At 35.6% G+C, this 23,508-nt stretch overlaps 1 protein-coding gene across 1 annotated transcript in view; it reads right to left on the reverse strand.

Moving 5' to 3' along the window:
- Positions 1 to 23,508, reverse strand: part of LOC129218198 (CWF19-like protein 1) — a gene marked incomplete in the record, with an annotated part of 185,432 nt that overhangs the window by 152,293 nt on the left and 9,631 nt on the right. Inside the window, 1 exon segment of the mRNA XM_054852413.1 lies at positions 2,070 to 2,154. Coding sequence (XP_054708388.1) covers positions 2,070 to 2,154 — 85 coding nt within the window.

Genomic DNA, 23,508 nt, shown 5'->3' on the forward strand with positions numbered 1-23,508 from the left:
GCATTTAACAAGCATCTTGCCTTCCAGAGCTTGTTTCCATGAAAAATGAATTTTAGAATTTTTTCGATTGAAGTGGTTTTTTGCTCTTACCGATTCAATTATCATGCCTAGATTTTTTTTTTCTTTTTTCTTTTTTTTTTGCTCATACCAGGAACAAAATCCTTATTTTCTCTATTACCATGGTGGATTAAGCAACATTTTAATAAATACTAGAGCTTTTAGTCAATGTCAATAAAAAGCAACTCAAAAAAGTTGACAAAAAGAGCAAAATCATATAGAGATTAAATCCTTAATTGGAAAACTTGGTAAAAGGCATATGCTCAAAATTGACAATTTTAAGTTGAATAAATCTGAATATGCACAAAATATCGCAAAAGCTAATTTCCGCCATGCGTAAAATAAAATTCATGCCACTTATATTTACAAATATAATAAAATAGTAAAAAATAAAATATAATAGTTACTTCCTGATAATAAAACAGTGCTTGACTAATACATTGCTTTAACTTGACTTTTTCTAATGGTGTTTGGGTGATTCTCAAAACAGAGAGGAATATTTGTTCTCTTACATTAAAAATAATGTGACAGACTTTAGGAAGTTTCTTTAAACTCTACTCTGTCAACTGAGAAAATACATAGACTTTTCATTAGATCAACAATTTACTTATGGATTTTAGTTTTCAACATAATGTTTCTAAAAAATAACACTATTTCTAATTTTCTTTATTAGATTATAATAACGTAAATACAAAATAACATTGTTTCAAACTCTACTGGGAAATTTGTAAAAAGAAATGTACACAACTTTAATGAACTAATGATGCTTTTGATCAGTTACTTATTCTCCAATAATGTCGTGAACATTTTATAAATAAAACGACATTTTTTTTTAAAGCAGCGTAATGAAGCTAAAATTGCAACAAATAGTTCTTGTTTTGATCAACTTATCTGCTTCGTGTCTTACCGTAATAAAATTAAGAGCTTTATGTTGAAAATAAAGCCAAATCAATGTAGATGGTAGTTGATAGGGATGCTATAGAAGACAAAGGGATCGTAGCCCAAACAAATAACACAAAATATTACTAATGGATACATTGGAAAATTGCAAATTAATTGCAACAATTAAAGAAAATTGATGAATAAAGCAAAAAGTAAAAAGGTTCGAAATGAATATATTGTACTGCACTGAGAAAAAGGAACTTTGAGATTGATTGAGAGTTAAAAATTTGAAGATGAATGTAATTAAAACAAAAAAAAAAAGTGATTTGATCACAAGTGCATCAATTCAATGTTCTAAACTGCTCACCATTCAAAAAGGTCATTCATTTTTTAAGTGAACAAACGTATCCGTTCATTTTATGGATTTGTTCTTTTTGACCCGTTCATTCATAAATGACACATCCCCAGTAAACACAAAATTATTAATGTACAAGCGGCAGAGTCAGGGAGTAGACAAAAACAAAAGAGTTTTACAGAAGCAGGTGTAATCAGATTTTGAAATGCATAAAAAATAGGAGATTGAATAAATTACCCTTAACAGCGTAAGAAACAGCTAAAATGCTAAACATTTTATGCCTGATTTGTAAAGTTTGGTTAGTATGTATGTCCTAGAACTCAAAACCCAAGACAAATTGTCAGTTTCCTGGATTTGTGAGCATTTTTTGCTGAAAATCACAAATTTCCTTAACCAAATTCAATCATGCACAAAATCTATGTTTTTTCATGACTTTCCAGGAACGCGGATATCCTGCTTTTAAGATGTTCTGAAACTAAGTAAAAACTCTTTATGCTGTAATAATTTTAAATACAAGATAGACTTTTATTGCAGACAAATATTTTTAAACATCAGCAACAAATGTCTCAATTTATCAAGCATTGAAGCAAAAAGTACAAAACTAGGTTTTCTACTATTTTTAATTTTTCCATAAAACTGAAATGATGATGAATATTATGGTGTGCATAAAATCAAACAAAAATGACATTGTTTAAAAAAAGTTCCTTAAAAACTAGACATTGGTTGTTTAGCTACTAATTCATGAATATTATGAATTTTAGGAAATTTACATTACCTCAAAAGGACCACATTTTTTGTTAACCTTTACAATTTCTTCAAAAAAAGCTTTGAAGTGACCCAAAATACTTCCAGCAACTAACCTATGTAAAGAAGAAAAAGAAAGTTTCTTCTCAAATTTTGTTTTATGGCAATGAGATTTTTACAATTTTCATATCAAACAGAAAGTTATCTACAGTGAAGCACCATTTATATGTTTTTGAAGGGAGTGTATGAAAAAATCGGATAAATGAAAAAAACTTAATAGGTTATACGTTTGTACACATTAAACTCTGAACAGACCAATTTAAAATATGTATAATTGATGAAAATGTATAAAACTTATAAATGGTGCAACACAAAAAACTTTGAATATAATTTCCCTTTCACAAAACAAAAGGGTTACAATAACTAGCAAAAGGAGTATACATTATAGTTTTATAGTAAAATTTTTTGATATTGGTCATATATATTAGCAATCAGTACACTAATACTTTTCACATTTCCATTTTTGTTTTTTGTGTGTACATACACACATTATAGTATACAAACATAGCAACATGTAACAAAGGAGCAGGGGGTAAAGTGAAGTATGACAATTTGTGACCAAGGGGGATCAAAAATCTTGAGAAAAAGGGATGACATCATTATGTAGAGCCCATTTTGATAGTATTCATGCATCTTAAACCCATGACATATTCAATTAATAATATACCATATCTGATATACAATCTAAAAAAGATATGAAGGGCTCTGAATGTGATATACCACATGATGTGAATTTTTCAGTTGGCCAATTTTCAACTTATAAAAAATGGTTGTAGAATTTTTCAAAGGTATTATACATTCTGTATTCTGCAATACTAAACCAGGTATGTTTTTCTCAAAATGACATAATCCATTGTCATATTTATTTCAATTTCAGTTATAAAAAGGGTCATTCTTCAGAAAGTGTAACTTTTCTGTCACACGCCTTTTACAGTAAAAACTTTAAGGAACAATTCATTTAACAATTATTTTAAATTTCATCAAAAATATATCCATTTAAACCTGCCAGCAGTTTTTTAATAATAATTTTTATTTTAGTATATTTTTGGTTCACAACATGTGAATTCTCACCTCCATGGCATGTCACACACCTTGTGTGACTGTTTGTGTTGCTTAATAACTTGTTTAATTAAAAGTATATACTTATTTATTGATTATTCCTTTCACAAGTGTCTCAAATATTAATTGTTTAAGTATATTTCATTTTTTAATATTGTGTTTTAGTTCGTTTTAGAAGGACAAGAAGTCATGTCACACAATAAATTCTCACCTCTGTTACCTAAACACAAAATGCCATTCCTCATTAACACGTGGCAGTAATGATATCAAATTGAATTTTCCATGATACAAGGGAGCCCTCTTGTTTATTTTCAGCCATAGTTGACGTTGTGATATTTTCGTCGAAAAACAAAAACATAGATTTTGCTTTAAAAACTTAGTATGGTTATTCTGACTTCTCACCTCCGTGAACTTGAATTTCAGGGATGTAAATTAATGTAAAAAAAAAAGAAGTGAACATGTTTTCATATGCTTAACATGTGCAGATTGTAGCAGCAAAGAAAAAAAAAATTCTCCTGAAAAATGTATCTATTAAGCCAATATTAATGGAAAATTCCTCACCTCCGTGACAGACCCTTATCAATGTCATTATTTCTGAGGTGAAAATAACTGATGGAGGGGAAATACATCAATAATAGGCATTCTATCAAAATTATAAATTGCCAGTATATCCTCAAATTTACTAAATACTATTTTTTAACATACATTTGAAACTGCTAATTAAGCTGTACTATAATTAAAAGAGCATAATATTATATTCCTACTAATCATTAAAATAGATAATTGTTTGCACAATTAACAAAATTACTACTTTGATATTAAATTGACCTCAATTTTTAAATGTTAATTTTTTCTTTCTTTTTTTTTATTTCCCTGAACAAGGTTTTTTAAATTTTTTTATTTATGAGTAAACTAATTGGAACTTAGCTGCGCCATTGTTTATGGTTACTTCTAGTAGGTAAGACTTTCATGTAAGAATGCAAAAAAAAAAAGGTTTCGGAATTGAAAAATATTTGCATTCAAAAGTTACGTTTTCTGGAGAATGACCCAAAAACAAAATTTTTGATCGAAAAGTAACTCCTTGTGGCTTGTCACATTTCTACCCAAGCCCTTCATAAAAAATTTTATGCAATGTAAAAAACATATTTTATGCCATTTTCATGCTAGTTAAATTTTGTTTTTCAAAAATAGGTATAGAAAGATATACAAATGTCCAAATACATGATACAAATCTTATTTAACATTTAAAACACCAGGACTAACAAACATATTAGGGTTGGTTGGGGTAAGTGGGACCCCTTTTGCAAACAGTTCGTTTTCAAAACCTTATAAAACAGTTTTGAAGCAAAATAAATTAAACTCATTGTCTTACTTAATCTTAAGAAACAAAAGTTCATCAATAATTTCTAAAATAATGCTTTAAATGTTCTTAATGATTACTAGGTATATTTTTTAAAAAATCAGATGGGATTCCTACTTACCCCATAATTTGGGGTAAGTGGGCCACCCCCTTTTATTTAAATTTAAACCAAGCATATCTAAAAAAGGGATAAGGGGGTTTTACTGGATAAAGTATGTAAATTTTTAGTATTATTTTTTTTTTTTTGTAAATGCATCTATTCTCCCCGATGGTGTTTCTGCCTTGAAGGGGCGGTGGAGCTTGCGTGCACCGATGACCCGGAAAGCTATGCCGGCGGTAGCTTTGCTACTGGTAGGGTCTCCCAAGCCGGACAGGTCAAAGGGTAGGTGCCAGACTAAAAGGAACACCCTGGTCCTCCAGGTTGGGGGTTGGGCGCGAGGCCAACAACCTCACCCCGGAAAACATATCTTGTTCAGAAATCTCAAGAAGCTAAATCCGGACGGAATCGACGGAGACGACATGGAATGAATATGGATTTGAAAATTGGGACATGGAACTTACGTACCCTATATAGGGGTGGAGCACTGAAGAACCTAATAGAAGTGTTTATTTCTTATAATATTGATCTTTTGGCAGTTCAGGAGAAAAGATGGTTAGGACATGGTATTCTGGAAAAGAGGAATTATAGCTTTTATTACAGCTGTCATGACTCGCAACATCAGTTTGGCACGGGTTTTGTTGTGTCCAAAAAGTTAAGAGAGAGAGTAGTGGACTTTGTGCCGGTGAATGAACGAATATGTAAATTAAGATTGAGGGGTAAGCTACACAATATTAGTATTATTTGTGTACATGCACCTACGGAGGAAAAACCTGAAGTTGAGAAGGATGGTTTTTATGACAGGCTGGAAAATGTCTTCTCTGGATGTCACTCAAATGACATTAAAATAGTGGTTGGAGATTTTAATGCCAAGGTTGGGAAAAATCATAGCTTGAAGGAATTTGTAGGAAATAATAGCCTTCATGATGATTTCAACGATAATGGCACAAGACTGGCAGATTTTGCTTCTGCAAATGATCAAGTTGTTGGAGGAACTATATTTCCTCATAAAAATGTGCATAAGCATACTTGGAGGTCTCCAGATGGCCTGACATTTAATCAGATAGATCATATTTTGATTGACAAAAGACATCGAAGTAGTCTAATTGATGTGCGCAGTTATAGAGGGGCAAATGTGGACTCTGACCATTTTTTGGTGATGTCTAAAGTGAGAGCTAAGATTAGCAGATTATTCACAAGGAGAAGCGCAAGGAGGTTAAGAAATTAGATTATAATGAATTAAAGAAACCTGAAACCCTAAAGAGATATAGGAATTGTTTAAAGGAAAGTTTTACCAGTAGAGACTATGTAGAAAATGAAAGACACCAGTGGAAGGATGTCGTCACGGTGATTAAACAATGTAGCGAATGTGACCATACCAGAGCTTAAGAAAAATAAAAGGGAAAATGGCTGGTATGATGAGGAGTGTGAAGAACTGACTAATAGAAAAAACCAAGCTTACAGGGTTATGATTGGAAGACACTCTACTAGAAATTCAACTGAATTATATAAGGAGTTGAGAAGGGAAGAAAAAAGGATGCATAAGAAAAAGAAAAGAATCTTTATGGAAAACAAATACAAAGATATAGAAAATATGAAGACCCAGAGAGAAGCACGAAAATTTTATCAATTGGTTAATGATATTAGGAAAGATTTTAACTCTAGAACTACAACTATCAGAAAGAGAAATGGTGAATTGACTTGTAATAACACAGAAACAATGATTAGATGGAGAGAGCATTTTAAAGAGGTGCTGTTTGGTAATGACAGCCCGGTTGATGAAACTGTTACCTCTGAAGTATCTAGTACCCTTAGAAAAACACAAGATATGCCTGTACCTACCTTAAGGGAATTGGAGTATACCTTAAAAAATCTTAATAGAAACAGGGCCCCTGGCCCAGATGGCATTAAAGCTGAGCTACTTATTGTCAATGCACCGGAGTTGAACAATGAGCTTTTAAAGATCATTAGTGATGTGTGGAACCAGGAACAGATGCCCATTGAATGGGAAGAGGGTTCAATTTTCACCATCCACAAAAAAGGAGACAGGCTGGACTGTCGCAACTACCGTGGTATCACACTTCTGAATGTGGCTTTTAAGATTTTTCCGAACATCCTATTTCGTAGACTTCTTCCGTATGTTTCAAAAGTTGTAGGAAACTATCAATGTGGCTTCCTGGAGGGGAAGTCTACCATAGACCAAATTCACTCTATAAGACAAATCTTAGAAAAGACCAAGGAGTACGGAATTGATACCTACCATCTGTTCATTGACTTCAAGGCAGCATATGATTGTATCAACAGGAATAAATTGTTCGAGGCAATGTACGAATTCGGAATCCCTCCTAAGCTTATCAATCTTGTCAAAATGACTTTGCGAAGCGTAAAATGCAGAATTAAGACCATGTCCGAAGTATCGGAGGTCTTCTATACAGAGAGAGGCCTCAGACAAGGAGACTCTCTGTCTTGCATTTTGTTCAATTTAGCCCTTGAAAAGGTTATACGAAACTCAGGTATCAACACTAGAGGCACAATCCTGCAGAGAACTATACAGATATTGGCATATGCGGACGATATCGACATCGTTGGGCGAAGAAAACAGGATGTGATCGAGGCATTTGTTGCCCTTGAGAGCGCTGCCAAGGAATTGGGCTTGACTGTAAACGAGGAAAAAACTAAGTTTTTGGTTGCGAGCACTAGAACACAAGATGTGCAACCGCTTAATATTGGAAACTATACTTTTGAAGGAGTCACTCAGTTTAAATACTTGGGTGCACTTATTACCAGTAAGAATGAGTTTAAAGTTGAAATCGGAAATCGAATTTTGATGGCAAATAGATGCTACTTTGGCTTAAAGAGCCAATTAAAATCTAAGCTCCTTTCCATTAATGCAAAAATAAACCTATACAAAACCCTCATAAGACCGATCATTTTATACGGTAGTGAGACATGGGCAATTAATAAAACAGAGGAAAATAGACTTCTCATTTTTGAAAGAAAGATCCTTCGGGCAATTTTTGGAGCAGTAAAAGAAAATGACACTTGGAGAAGTTTATATAACTTTGAAGTATACCGTAAATACCGACAACCCAACATCTTAAGAGTAATTAAAGCCAATAGAATCAGATGGCTGGGGCATGCATTTAGGCGTGCAGATCTGGACCCGGTTAAAAAGCTAACTTTTTCAAGGATTGAGGATACAAGGGGAAGGGGAAGACCAGCAACAAGGTGGCTGGATAGTGTTGAGAAAGACCCTAAAATTTTGGGAGTGAACAGGTGGAGAAACCTGGCAACGTGTCGTACCGCCTGGAGGAAGCAGACGGAGAAAGCCTTGGCCTGCACCAGGCTGTTGTGCTGATGAAGAAGAAGAAATGCATCTATTTACAAGTTGTTTTATTTAAAAATTAAATGCCGCCCCACCAAGGAAACCAAACGTCAGCAGCCAACAGAAGCAAATCCACCGCCAAAGACGAAAGAAAATAAAAGCGACCAAGAACAAGATTACACGACAGAACAAGTTGGGGTTTTTTTTGGGTTTTTCACCCCTCTGTATCTCAGCCCTATGAAGAAACCAGGAGTTGATTTTTGGTACACTCAATCTCTAGTGGCCCCTGACGCCGTAAACCAAAATACAATCCCCTGGACCATCAGGGAGAGGAGGTATTAAAGTTATAAAATCGCTGTTCAAAAAAGTTTTTGCTTTCTTTGACAGGGCTACAGCCCAGATGAAAAAAGGAATCAAGCTGAAATTGCTCACACACATTCCTCGTGCCCTACTGATGTGCCTTTTGTGCCATTTGACTCCCCTCCCCTTCCCCCCTCGTTTTTACCCCCCAAATTGTACCTTCCTGGGGTTCTATCACAGTCCCCCGGAGGGCTACGGTAATGATTTTTTGTATACATATTATTGGGGGGCCATTGAGTACATATACAAAAATTCAACCCCCAGGGACATCATGGGCCGGAGTAATGGAAGCTTAAAAATCACCAATTTTCCCTGAATTCTTATGTACCGTATTTTCGGGATTAAGCGCCGCGGCGCATACAAGAAAAAAAGTTTCAAAAATGTGGATGCGGCGCATATAATGGGAGCGGCGGGTATAGTGTTTTTTTTTTTTTTTTCCCCGATCAAGTTTTAAAAAAAATCCGAGTTTGCAAAAAAGTTGAACATTTTACCAATAGATGGCGCCACACTTTTCCCTTTCGTTTTGCGAAATGAGCGACAAGCAAAGCAAAGAGGGGTAGCCATGAGGGGAGGTGAGTCAGCGATTGCTGGTGTTGCACCATAGAGAGAAACGCTAAACCACGTGAGCGCTGAATGACGTGAGCGGCGAGGAAGCCTCATCGAAGCGAAGGGGGACGGAGGGTCAAGGAAAGGAGCTTGTTAGCAAGACTAGCAGGGGAGGGGGGTGGAACTTCCAGTTTTCTAAAGGGGAATCACCCCTTTCAACAAAGTGGGTTGCTCGGGGTGGTCAAGTGACCTACTAATTGAAAACTTGTTTCTCCGTCTCCCATCCCCAATTTTATTCACTCACATCGTCGCTTTTGCTGTCGTTCGTGCGTTCTTTTCTTTCTTAAAGTTTTTACATCGAGTTTCATCTGAAATGGCTCCTACTAAACGACTTAAGAGTTACACTGCAGCTTTCAAGTTGGAAGTTATCGCTAAGGCTGAAGCGATCGGAAATCGTCCTGCTGCCCGGGAATTCGGAATTGATGAAAGATGTGTTCGGCGTTGGAGGTCCGAAAAATCAACGATCGAAGCGATGCCGAAGACAAAACGTGCCCGACGAGGAAGATCAGCTCACTGGCCGGATTTAGAACGGGACCTGAAGAAGTGGGTAGTGGAGCAGAGAGCTAAAGGAATTTCCGTTTCGACTGTCCGGATTCGAATAGAAGCCAGGTGCATCGCTGCTAATTTGAATATTTCCAACTTCAAAGGCAACGCGAATTGGTGCTTCAGATTCATGAAGCGGAATCATTTGTCCGTCAGGCAGCGAACAACTGTGGGGCAGAGTCTTCCAGCTGATTGGATGGAGCAGAAAAAAAAGTTTTTAGACTACGTCGAGAAGCTGAAGAAAGAAAACAACTTTCAGCCTCATCAGCTTATCAACATGGACGAAGTCCCTTTGACTTTCGACTGCCCTCCCAACAGGACTGTCACATCTACCGGTGAGAAGAGCGTCGCCATTACAACCACGGGGCATGAAAAAACATCATTCACGTGTGTTTTGGCTTGCACGGCTAGCGGAGAGAAGCTGAAGCCTATGCTGATTTTTAAGCGGAAAACGGTCCCGAAGGAGTCTTTCCCGTCCACCGTTGTCATCCGCTGCAACGAGAAGGGGTGGATGAATGAGGCCCTGATGTCAGACTGGTTTAACGAAGTTTGGAGAAAAAGGAAAGGCGCTTTTTTCCAACCAAGTGGAATGTTGATTATGGACTCCATGGCGGCGCACAAGACCGACCCTGTGAAGGAAGCGGCGCGGCAATGTTTGGCGTCCCTGGCCATCATACCAGGTGGGCTTACAAAAAAGTTGCAGCCCTTGGATTTGGCCCCCAATCACAGTTTTAAGAGCCACATGCGTCAACAATGGGAGTCCTGGATGGTGAACGGACTGCACGAATACACGAAAGGCGGCAACCTGAAGAAAGCGTCGTTCGCGGAAGTGGCGAAGTGGGTAGCTGCAGCTTGGAATGCGGTAAAGCCGAGCACCATAATTTCCGGCTTCACCGAGGCGGAGATCATTCCCCGAGTCCCGGATGTTGCTGCGGAGGACGATGGCTCCGATGACGAGGAAAACAGCCCGGAGCTCGATGCAGACTTTCTAGGACTATTTGCGTCCGACAGCGAGGACAGCGATTTCGAAGGATTTTGAATCGCCGATCCATAGTGGATGCGACCCACTGAAAAAAGCGTGCTTATAGTGGCGCCGACCACTTAAAAAAACGTGGAGCGCCATGAGGAGAAGGGTCCGCGTCCCGCGCTCTGGATAACCAACCAATGTCTCCTCCCAAAGTACGAAAATTTTAATTATAGTAATAATAATATAGTTATGTTAATTATATTCTTTTAAATTTTATTTTCATTTTATTGCAAGTTTCTGAACGTCTAAATTGCGCTTTTAAGTTGCGTTAAGTTGGATGCGGCGCTTATAGCGGGCGCGGCGCTTATAATGGGTGCGGCGCGTACATTAATTTTTTTTTTCCGGCGACGATAATTTTCGATGCGGCGCTTATACTGGGTGCGGCGCTTAATCCCGAAAATACGGTACTTACTCTCAGCTCATAGGGTTTGTTTATCTCGGACTGCAATTGCAAGGTTAGAACAGATCTAACAGTTATTCCAAAGTTGTCATAGGAAATGAAATTCAATCAAGACTAAAACATATCCAACAGTTGCAACTAAACGTTAAATCGCGGATATCGCAAATTTGCCACAGCGACGCTCATGCGCGCAGACTTAGCTCATTGGGCTTTCTGTTTTCAGATTCTATGTTGTATGTTTATACTTAAGCAGACAAACAAATTAATGAATGAGAATAGAATGCAGTCCTCCCTCCCCCCCAAAGTTTTGCCGATACGAAATTTCCTTCTGATAGCCACAAAATGTCTATTTGAGAAATATTCTCACCAATTCATTTTAAAAGTTAAGTGTAAACTAAATGTAAATGTTTTTACTCCCTTACTTTCTTTAATAATGAAATAGCGGTTAATCTTGTCCCTTAAAGGACGCTTGTTTCAAATCTCGTATCGGAAAAACAACGTGTAAACATCGGAACGATTTCGAACGACGTGTTCGTCAGGAAGAAGGATGTGACGTCAGAGCACGAGCGGATGTGTGATGTAATCTCCCGATGACTCCACGGCAAATCTAATGTTCTGGAAAGATCCAGATTGGCTCTTACATAAGCATATCCGGAGTGACGTGCAGTGTGTGCGTGGTAGGATACAAGCAGATGGAATGAGAAGGAAATCACTCTTCTGCTCACGTTCCTCATTTTCGACTGACGATAGTCGTATTTTTAAGAGGATCATTCGCTGTTGAAGTGACGTCCTGCACTGAGGAGATGGCTGTTAGGATTTCGCCATGAGAGTTAGGGACTTAAAATTTTTTTAAACATTTTAGAATAATTCTTGTTAGGGTGTCAACTTTTTTTTTGGAAAGATGTTCTTTTGGAACATGAAGATTGATTTGAGTATTGTTGAAATCTCTCATACTTGTTTATACCATTTACTGAAGTTGGATTTTATTTACAGTTGTTAATTATTAGATTTATAAATCAAATGATTTAGCCTTTCAATTTGAGTTCTGACGTTTCATTCACTTGATAGCTACAGAAATGTGAAATAGAAAGGCATCTGCTAAACTTATGGTGTTTACCTTCCTTATGGGAGTTAGACACGAATGGTTAAGTCGCAAATTGTTAGGTCAACCAATCCTTCCCCTGTTTTTCAGTTTTGATATATTTATGGAGGGAAGAAATTTTAAATATCGGCATGAAACTGGGGTTAAACCATCACAATATTTTACGTGACAAATTATATGAAACTGTACGCATATGAATACGGCACATATAACTTTTTAATTGAAATCCAAAAACAGCACTTTTTTATTGGTTTGCTTATTTTCTAAATTAATGGATTTTTCACAAACAAAACACATAATGAATTGAAAATATATGAAATACGTGTGTGGATATCTGTGCTTTGCAGTAATTTGTTAGCTGAAAAATTTTTTGCAATTAATTTAAGCAAGACTTTTAATGAGCTTGTTGGCATAATTAAAGTTAAGTTTAAAATCCAAAAGTTAAGATATTTAAACTAAGCCAACATTAACTGGCCGTGTAATGTCAAGTTGGAGACAAGCAAAAAACATGTTTCAGAAAAATACATTTATTAAATATGACTAGAATAACATCCCCATAAAATACACCCCCAAAATATCATAACAAAAGTGGTTCCAGTAAATAAAGAAAAATGTCACCAAAATGTCGATGCAATCGCTTGCCACTCCGAAGGATCAGCTTGAAGACTCTCAAAAGGTCCACCGAATCACACTTCAGGAATGTCCGTACTGAAAAGGCAACATTACACAATTCGTAGATCGGTGAACATCTCAGGTAGACACGTAGGAACTCACTTCCCCGGCATTTTAATTGGCCGGACACAACACAAGTGTTTCTTCACCTGGACTCACTAATTCCAGGACTTGGAAGATTAAATATCACATACCACAAAAACCCCCGCTAGCATCGCGGGGAAACCCCCCCCCCACACGTGAGCCGGACTAGGCTTCACGTTCAGAACCAACAACTGGGGATCGTTGAGAGAAGAGAGGAGAGTGACTGCCTGCTGCCACTCGCCACAATATATATGTTTTATCAACCAATGAGATTCCATGCCTCGATGACGTCACCACACTAACTTCTACTTCGACCATCACTCATTTGCATATTCCACTGCCGCGAATATTCGTACTCCTCTCCATAGCACGTGCGGTCAACAAGTGGAATTAATTCGAATCAATCAGATGACAACTCAACTCTTCTGAATCGACACATTGAGACATGCAATCTTCGATAGTTTCAGTAAACAGTCGCCATTAATTATGGCGTGGGGGAATCGTCGATTGACAAGTTCTACTTTTACCAGACTGGGCTTAAAGTAGGTACACTTAACTTTAAATTATTTTCTTTAAGTTATCGGCTGTGGACCGAGAATAAAAAATAAAATAAAATAATATTTTATGCCAACAAATTCCCCCCTTCTCGGTCACACAGCACGATACACTTCAAACGACATGAAAACTGACATATTTTAAACAACAATTTAAAAAAATTTTTAAACACTTTTGAGAAACATTGAAAAAATTTACACATTTGAATATTAAACTTTTACATTTTCATAATTACCAAAAATGAGTTTGCACATTTTTTTCAATGTACCCCGAGTCAGAGGTTTGGTAAACGTATCCGCAGGATTTTCTGCGCTTTTCACATATTTTAATTCAAATGTATTCTCCTCTACTAAGTTTCTCAAAAAATGATATCTGACATCAATATGCTTTGTTCTGGAATTTTCTATAGGGGAATTTGAAAATTCTATTGCAGCTATATTGTCACAATTAATTACAGACCCGTTAAATTTATATCCAGCTATTTCAAAATGTGATGTTTCTTCTAAAATTCTTTTTAACCACACCACCTCTTTTGCGGCTTCTGTCAAAGAGATATACTCAGCTTCCATGGTGGACAATGAAACACACTTTTGTTTAAATGTTCGCCAGATAATAGGTACTTTGTCAATGTAAATAATAATTCCCCCCATCGAAATCCTATCGTCCCTATTTGCAGCATAGTCTGAGTCAGAAAAACCATTGATTTTAATTTCATTTATTGCAGATAGACTTAATTTATAATAATTTGTATATTTTAAATAACCTAAAAGTCTTAATAAACACTGCCAATGTCTTTTACCCGGATTTGCTTGAAATTGAGATAATAGATTAACTGTATAGGCAATATCCGGTCTAGTTTTCCCTGCTATATAGGACAAACATCCCAATAAATTGCGATAAGGTACTTTCTCCATTTCTTTTATTTCTTGGTCCGTTTTTGGACAATCACCTAAAGACAAAACTGTACCTTTCGCTATTGGGAGGGTCGAGTATGGGTATTGATACTTTTCAAAATTTTCACAAACTGTCTTAATGTAAGAATTTTGGTGTATAAAAATTCCCCCATTGATTTCTTCAAATTCTACCCCCAATAATTTTTTAGTTCTCCCTAATTCTTTAATATCGTAATGTTTTGATAAATCCTGAATTGTTTCCTGAATTATGATTTCATTTTTTCCAAAAATTATTATATCATCTACATACATCAATAAAAACACATTTCTGTTTCTTGTATAAACACAGTTACTACATTTAAATTTCATAAAATTTAGACCTTGGAGCACCCTATCAATTTCCAGGTACCAATTTCTCCCCGATTGATGGAGACCATATAGAAATTTCTTTAGACGGCATACCCAGTCTTCTTTTCCCGGGATTACAAAACCCTGTGGTTGTCGCATATAGATTTCTTCATGCAAATCAGCATAAAGATATGCGTTTTTTACGTCTAATTGAAAATGGCTCCAACCCAGGAATATCACCAGAATTGAGAAAAACATTCTGATCAGGGAGAAATTGATAACTGGGGAGAAAACCTGAGAATACGATTCTCCTGCCACCTGCCTGTTTCCCATCGCAACCAATCTGCTTTTAAACCTGGCAATTTCCCCTTTAGCATTCCTCTTCAAGTCATAGACCCACTTATTACCAAGTACTGGTTTACCAACTGGCTGGGGAACTAACTGCCACACCCCCCTTTCTTGAATCACTTTCATTTCTTCTGACATGGCTTCTTGCCAATGTTTTACTTCTGGGGTTTTCAAGCATTGATTATAGTTTTGGGGAATTAGCACTTCTGACAAATTTGCCTCTGGCTCGGGTTCCATTTGTTCCTTAGGGGAATTAAAAATATCAAACAAAGGATTATAAGGTACATTTTTACTTTTGAAATCAAATAGTTCAGGATTGTAAACAATGTTATTCTTCTTACAATATTTTTCTACATCATTGGGTGACCTCAACCTTGTTTTATTTCCCTTTTCATGGTAGTAGATATCAGTACGGTCCCCTGTCTTTCTTTTTACTGCATCCCTTACCCATTCAATTTCCTCACAAGGGGTGGGAGCCTTTCTTTCATCTATCTCTTTATCTAAGAGAACTTCACTAATAGGTTTAATAAAAGAATAATCATCATCATTGTCTACATTCCCATTCAAGTTTGATTTCCCCCAAATTAAATTTTCCCTGAAGTCCACATTGATAGTTTCAAAAATTTTCTTTAGCTCTGGGTCCCAAATTCTGTACCCTTTTGCTTGGGTTGCGTAGCCCACCATTATGCCTTTCTTACTTCTCGAGTCAAATTTCTTTAGGTTTTGTTTTGGCATGCCTCTGTAGGCAATACATCCAAACCTCCGGAAATGCCTTACTGAAGGCTTGTTTCCCCAGAACAGCTCAAATGGGGTTTTCCCTCTTTCTTTTAGAACTGTTCTATTCCTGACATAATCAAAGCATAAGGCGGCTTCCGCCCAAAATTCTTCCTTTAGTCCAGAGTCTTTCAGCATCGCCCTAACCCCATTCATCAAAGTCAAATTGTATCTTTCTACTACCCCGTTCTGTTCGGGAGTATAAGGGTTGGTTCTTTCTATGCTGATGCCTTCTTTAATTAAGTGGGTCTCAAAATTAGAATTTGTGAATTCCCTCCCATTATCAGACCTTATGGCCAAAATTTTCTTGTTGAGGGCTCTCTCTACATGCCTCTGGTATCTAAGGAAATATCCAAAAGCTTCATCTTTTGACTTTAGAAAGTAAATAGTGGACTTCCTTGAGAAATCATCAATTATGGAAAAAATATATCTTTTCCCCCCTAGTGACTCCACCGGAAATGGCCCTGCTAGATCCATGAAAAGAAGCTCAAGTTGTCTTTTAGACCGTATCCCTGGAGTGGGCTTAAATGAACACCTTCTTTTCTTTGCAATAATACAAGGTTCACAATCTGGCCGGTTTCTACCTTTTATATTAAGTCCGTTGACACAGTTCTTCTTTTCAGTTTCCAAGATACTGTCATAACTAATATGGCAAAACCGTTCATGCCACAACTCCAGGTCTAATCCTTTGACCTCGGTTACATTTACATTTGGTGGTGAGTCACTACTTTGATTAATTAAAAATGAGGTGGGTTTTACAAAATACAATTTATCAATTAAAAATGCAGAAAAAAGTTTGATACCATCATTATTAAAAATACATATTTTACCAGGATACCACCTTAATGAAAAACCAAGACTGTCTATCCTGGATCCGGAAAGCAAATTTCGTCTAAGTGTTGGAGCATAATAGACCTCATTCAATGTGATGGTTACTAGCTTACCATCTGTTTTAATTTCGAAAACAATTTTCCCTACCCCCTCGACTTGACTATTTACATTGCCCACAGCTACTTCCATTTTTGTATTTTTTAACAGGCCTCAATTCACAAAATAGGTCCCTATCTTTACAGAAATGTGCCGTGGCACCTGTATCCAGTAAAAATACTGGTATTTCCTCCTTCAAATTTGTGTTGTTGGCCTGTACTCCTGATATTTTACTGATGGTGCAAAACATTCCAGCCTTAGGGGTATTACCTTGTTTGACAAAATTACGATTACCTTTATTTTGATTAGTTGGTTTTCTGCTCCAACACCGAGCCGAAATATGCCCCTTTTTGCCACATGTGTAGCAAACTCTCGTTTCAAATTTATTTACATTTTCAACTTTCCGCCCAGTCTGGTGTTTATTTTGAACTGAAAAAGCATTAACACCCGAACTACTATTTCCAAAATTTTCATTTCCTAAAAATTTTAATCTTCCCTCTTCTGCCAAAAGTTCATTCAAAACATTTGAAAAGTTAAATTTACTTTCATCCCATCTATAAATATTTTGTACTATTCCCCTAAAATTTTGATCTAAACTACGTATTAGTTGAAATCCCTTTAATTTCTCATCCATTTTATAGCCATTCTCCTCCAACTGTCGGAGCAAACACTTCAATCGAGCCGCGAACATTCCAATAGTTTCTTTTTCATTAATTCTACTAGAAAAAAACTCCTCCCACAATCCGGCAACACGGGCTAAAGACGGAGGTTCAAAATTCAATTTCAATGACGTCCATACAGCATATGGATCGTCTAAATCATCTATCAGTTGTTTTAACTCATCCTCTATGTTGAGGTAAATAATCGCCACTGCTTGGCCCCTCCGTTTCTTTATTTCCGCCGAAATACCTGCTTCTAATTTTGTTTGGGTTAATTCCCATAAATCTCTTTCTATCAGTACCATTTTCATATTTTTCGACCATGTTGCCCAATTGCAGGAGTTAAGTTTCTTAATGTTTCGATAGTCCCGTTCCATTATTCTGAAAACTTTTGCAAATTTGTCTCCAACTAAAAAGACATTCAACCGAGCTCTGCTACCATTCTGTTGGCATAATTAAAGTTAAGTTTAAAATCCAAAAGTTAAGATATTTAAACTAAGCCAACATTAACTGGCCGTGTAATGTCAAGTTGGAGACAAGCAAAAAACATGTTTCAGAAAAATACATTTATTCTAGTCATATTTAATAAATGTATTTTTCTGAAACATGTTTTTTGCTTGTCTCCAACTTGACATTACACGGCCAGTTAATGTTGGCTTAGTTTAAATATCTTAACTTTTGGATTTTAAACTTAACTTTAATTATGCCAACAGAGCTTAGTTCGCGCGCAACATGCGCATTCGCTACGGCAAATTTGGGATATCCGCGATTTGACATCGAGTAAAGTTGTATAGATCTTCTGACATATTCAAATTTAAAATATTTAATGTTTTTTTTTTTTTTTGCTTGGTGATGACATGCGTTATTTCGTTTTTTAAATGAACTTTTAAACAAAACTAGGTATTGAACAAGACAAAGACTTCTATCAAGAAAAAGATAAATCACCAAACAATTAAAATTATTCCATAAAACGTAAAATAATCCACGATTTAAGAAAAAATTTAATTAAACAAAAAGTTAAAAGCTAGACTAAAATAGCCCTCAAGCTGTAAAACATTTAAAGAAACCTTCATGAAAATGTTGAATAATCTGTCAATAAAAGAATCTGTAATAGAATTTATCGCAAAGTTGTAAAATACTCGAAAACAATATAATTTAAAATATAGTATTCTATTATCCAAGAAGTTTTCTTTGCAACAGAGAGGATACAAGGATTGCAATAAAATTTAAACCGCCCAACTCTCGCAAAATGAACATAGAATCTTAATAGTCAGAAAATAACTTGATGTAAAATTAGGCTAGCCATTATTGTTCCTTAAAAACACAAAACAGCGTTGTTTCAATTGAAAATTTTCTGACGAAGTTCTCATTTTCTAAAAATACAGACAAAGTAATAATATCAATGCAAAAAGATGTGATATCTCATCAAAAACAACCCTGTTGTAAAAATTTCCCCGCCAAGAAAACCTTTAACTTTTCCGCACAAAAAAAAAACCTGCATCTTAAACCCAAAAACCCTCAGCCATAAAAAGTTATGATATCTAGTTTGCCCGCCAAGTATCTGCCAAACTATTATCCTCCTTCTTCTCCTTTTTCATCACAGCTACTTCCATTAGAACCTCCTCCAACCTTCAACTCCTCAGAAATATGGATAGATCTTTTAAATTGTTTATCTTGTTTGGCGGGAAGCTTTTCAAAGTGAAGTGGTTGCTTGGTGAGCAAAAAGCTAAACAAGATAAACAATTTAAAAGATCTATCCATATTTCTGAGGAGTTGAAGGTGGGAGGAGGTTCTAATGGAAGTAGTTGTGATGAAAAAGGAGAAGAGGGAGGATGATAGTTTGGCAGATACTTGGCGGGCAAACTAGATATCATAACTTTTTACAGCTGAGGGTTTTTGGGTTTAGGATGCAGGTTTTCTTTTTTGTGCGGAAAAGTTAAAGGTTTTCTTGGCGGGGAAATTTTTACAACAGGGTTGTTTTTAATGAGATGTATTTAATTTTTAAACAAAATACAAAACAATTACATATGTGAAATTTATTGAAAGCCTATAGGTACATATTCTACTTTTAACATTTAGTGCTTTGTTGAATAAACGTAATACAGTTGATTACAGTTAATTTCGGTAAATTAGCCAAAACTATAAGTTGAAAAAGAAATTGGAAACACTAAATGGCTGCATCAGTTTAAAGTTGACTAACGAAGAATTATCATCATACTGAACTTCATCCTCAATAATAATTCCAACATCATCTGTACGAGGTCCATAAAAAATCACTCTCTCTATTTCTATTTGTTCTCACAAATTCAGCAGTTTTTTTTTTTTTTTTTTAAATTTGTATCATCAATTTCCAACTTCCAAGACCTACATAATAATTTATGGTTTACTTTGATGCAAGTTTGACAAATACATAATCACTAGCTTTAGCAGTTTTTGTAGCTGAACTATCAATTCCTACTAGGTCATCGTAGTTGTCTTGTATTTCACTAATACCAATATTTAATCAGAGTTGCTTTTGATTTTAAAATCTTCACGATTATAGGGAGTGAAGCCCCCCCCCCCTTATCCCTTATAGCAAAAATGTACAGTGTAAGTGACCTCTCCTCTTAAACACTTAATATTTTATACAAAATTCTTGTTGCAGTATGCACTTTGAGTTTAACTATATATGAAAAATTGACAATCATAAAAAAGTAATACAAACTAACCTGGAAACACTTCTTCTACAAATGTTGCTTCAACCTACAATTGCGTATTTAAAACTTCAATGTTCTAAAATGAAACGTGGAAGAGTCTCACCTCATCTCTTTGCCAAACATCACCAAAGGTGACCTACAGTAGAAGTAAGACTTCAATTTCGAAAATGTCCAGGTTAAATGCCCAAACCCTACCCTCTCAAACATCATCACAGATTGTCCAAAATTTTGACTGTAGGATTCAGTTTCAAAAACTTGCAAGAGGATAGTCCTAGTCGCATGCCAACTAGCAGAAACTTTCTTGCCAGTCTGACACTATTTTGGGCAATTGAAAATAATCTGCAACATTAATATTAGTTTAATTTTAAGTTTTCATGAAATACACAAGTCCTTTGTAAAGGTCAAGACTCAGAAATTTTCCAACTGGCCCAGTGGCCACTAGATCCGAAAACTTAGTGCCCACGACTGTCACCGAGTTTTGAAGTATAAAGGGGGGGGGGGGGGCAGTTTTCCTTACTTTCATGAAAATAAACAGAACTTTGCTTACTATGTAAAACAATTATTCAATACATATTTATTTAAATGTGGAAAATTTAAATTAAAATAGGTTTTTGTATTGTTTTTTAAAATAATGAAAAAATTAATAAATAAATAAATATTAAATGAGAAGTTGACTGGAAACTGCATTTAAGATGAAAGTTTTCGCCTACAGCGAAGCCTCCAAAGCAATGAGGATCAAGTACAATTGTTCAGATAAGTAGTAGTAAATTCAAAATTCTTAAAAACTGCTATTTAGATGAAATAGTCCGTTTTTAGCATATTAGCCTCAAAGGCAATAAATATAAAATAATATTCTGAAGATAAAATTTTGCATTTTCAAGATAATAATTAAGAATTATTCGGAAAAAATGGCACATTTTACCGATTTTCAATAGTTTGCATTGCAATCAACATCCAATTCCTTTATGAAAATGTAGACACTTAAAAGAGTCTTGCGTACCAACATCTTGCGAATGACCAAACATGGCGCCTACGTCAAAAATTAAGATGTAAATTTCTGAATTCGTGGCAAAAAATAATTTTAAAATAATAATCCTCATGAGATTACATTTTAGTTGAAAAGTTTTTAGCACATCTGCGTCCAAAGCAATGAGGATAAGGTGAAATTCTGCCCTTATATAGAAGTTTGGTAAGACCTCATTTGGAATATGCTGTTCAGTTTTGGTCTCCTTATCTTAAGAAAGACATTAATGTATTGGAAAGGGTTCAAAGGCGAGCTACAAGGCTAATAAATGGACTTTCTCACTTAGACTATGATTCCAGGCTTAGAAGACTAAAAATGTACAGTCTTGAGCAAAGAAGAGACCGAGGGGACATGATTCAGTTGTTTAAATTTATAAAAATGAAAGATGTTACGGGGCTGAAGTTTAGCACTGAAAACAGGACAAGGGGTCATTGTTTTAAGCTATTTAAATCTCAGGCTAATATGGATGTTAGGAAAAATTATTATTTTAGCAGGGTAGTGGAACCTTGGAACAGTTTACCGGAAGAGGTGGTAATGAGCAAGGGAGTAGATAGTTTTAAGAGGGCCATTGATCTTCACTGGGGATTGTAAATTGACTAGGACCAGTCTAGCTGGGCCCAGAGCCTGTTGCTGGTCGTCACTTTTGTATTTGTATTTGTAAATATAAAAATTTTCATTCCTCAAGAAATTTTTTAAAAATCCAAGCAAAAAAAAAAAAAAAAAATTTGGAGCACACTTTACGTTATTTTTATTAGTTCGCAGTTAAATAAAATATCCAATTCTTCTTTGTTTTTGAAAACTAAGGCACAATTGCCTAAGCATCTTGTCTACATCGATCTTGTGAATGACCAAATATGGCCACTATGTTTCTAGCTGAAATGCTGAAGCATCACCTCTCCAGTCAAAAAACGATCTCTAAACGATCTTTACCAAGTTATATTTCATTTTTTTCCTTTTATTTATTCTTCTTTCTTTCTTTTTGTTCTTTTGTAAAATTATCTGCAGGCCGTTGAAAAATCTGCGACGCATGTCTCGCAATAGGGAAGTATTCGATTTTCTAATTTTATTTTTATATGATAGAGTAACATACATGGACATCATCTGCAAAAAAAAATTTACGATACGACTAATACTTTTTTTTTAAATAATTTTTTATAGTTCACGCGCGAGTGACGTCATTTGCTTGTAAGTCCTTTGACTGACGTCACTGCCGCGCTGCGAGGCGGCGGGGTTGGCTAGGACAAAGAAGTGCTTGGCGATCTTTGGGGGAAGGCGCGGGAAAACAAGAGCCTTCTAACAGCAGCGCGCATAAAAGGCTAGTGAAAATCCTTTGCTGTCTGTAGGGTTTAATGCATTCTGCGATTGTTTTTAATTTGATTTTCTTTGTCATGGCTAGTAGAATCAATTACAAGTATTGCTTCGTTCCTGGATGCGTATCTACATCTAAAAAAACTCCTCACAAGCGATTTGTTATTGTTCCGTCCCAGCAGGATCTTCGAAAGAAGTGTTTTCAAGTGTGTTTATTAATTAAAATTTGAAAATGAAAATTTGCACTGCATTTTAATTAAAAACTATGTCAAGTGAGAAATACAGTTTGAAATATATGTTCACAACTGTTCGTAAATAAATGTTTAATAAGCATTGAGATATTTTTTAAAAAATGCAAGTAAACAAAGGAATTTAAACCCTGCACAATAAACTTAAATAGAAAGTAATAGATGCATTACTATTTCCATTTTAATAACAGTGCAAAAACTATTAATACTTTCTTTTTAACATTCAAACTATCTTCAAATTTTAACTATTACAAATTGATAATTTAAAAATACATTTTCAGTTTATCACCAGAAGCGTTTCTATATATACAAGACCTTTCTCACATGCAAAAAGGTACTTATTTTATGAAATGAACACCATTTTCAAATTTATTATTTTTATCAAAAGAGCAAAAAAAATATATTTTTCCTTTTTTTGCTAAGTTGCACAAAAACTCAAGGTTAATTAACATGTATTAATGGATTTAAAACAATTTTCCACAAAAAAAAAGCAGATCGACTTTTATTGCCAACAAAGCGAAAAATTTTCATGCAAAAACTACTCTAAAACTTAGTACTGGAATCACTTGAAGTAGGGTTGTTACAAAATGCGCGCCTCATTAAAAGCCGCCAAGTAAGAACTGGAATAGCGCTCTTACATTGTAATTTATATATTCAGATAAAAAAAACCATCGACACACAAATGGAAATGATCAATCTTGATAAGGGAAACTAATGCGAATAATATGAACTGCAAACATAGACGGATATGTACGTACAATTTTAAAGACTAACAATGGTGAAACTTTGTTGTTTCACTCCCCGTACTTCTAAGGACATTAAATCTCTCGTCCTTTCGAAAAAAGTCAAACACCATGAATGACTTTTCTTGAGGAAGGTTATTGGATTGACCTTTCGTGAATCCTAGCTCCATGATGGAAAAAATGCTGGTTAAAGGCTTTAAAAAGGCTGAAAACGACAGTGCTATTCACCTCCTGGTAGGCGCAACACGGCAT

The sequence above is a fragment of the Uloborus diversus genome, chromosome 3 (assembly GCF_026930045.1).
Source record: "Uloborus diversus isolate 005 chromosome 3, Udiv.v.3.1, whole genome shotgun sequence".
NCBI classification, from domain to species: domain Eukaryota; kingdom Metazoa; phylum Arthropoda; class Arachnida; order Araneae; family Uloboridae; genus Uloborus; species Uloborus diversus.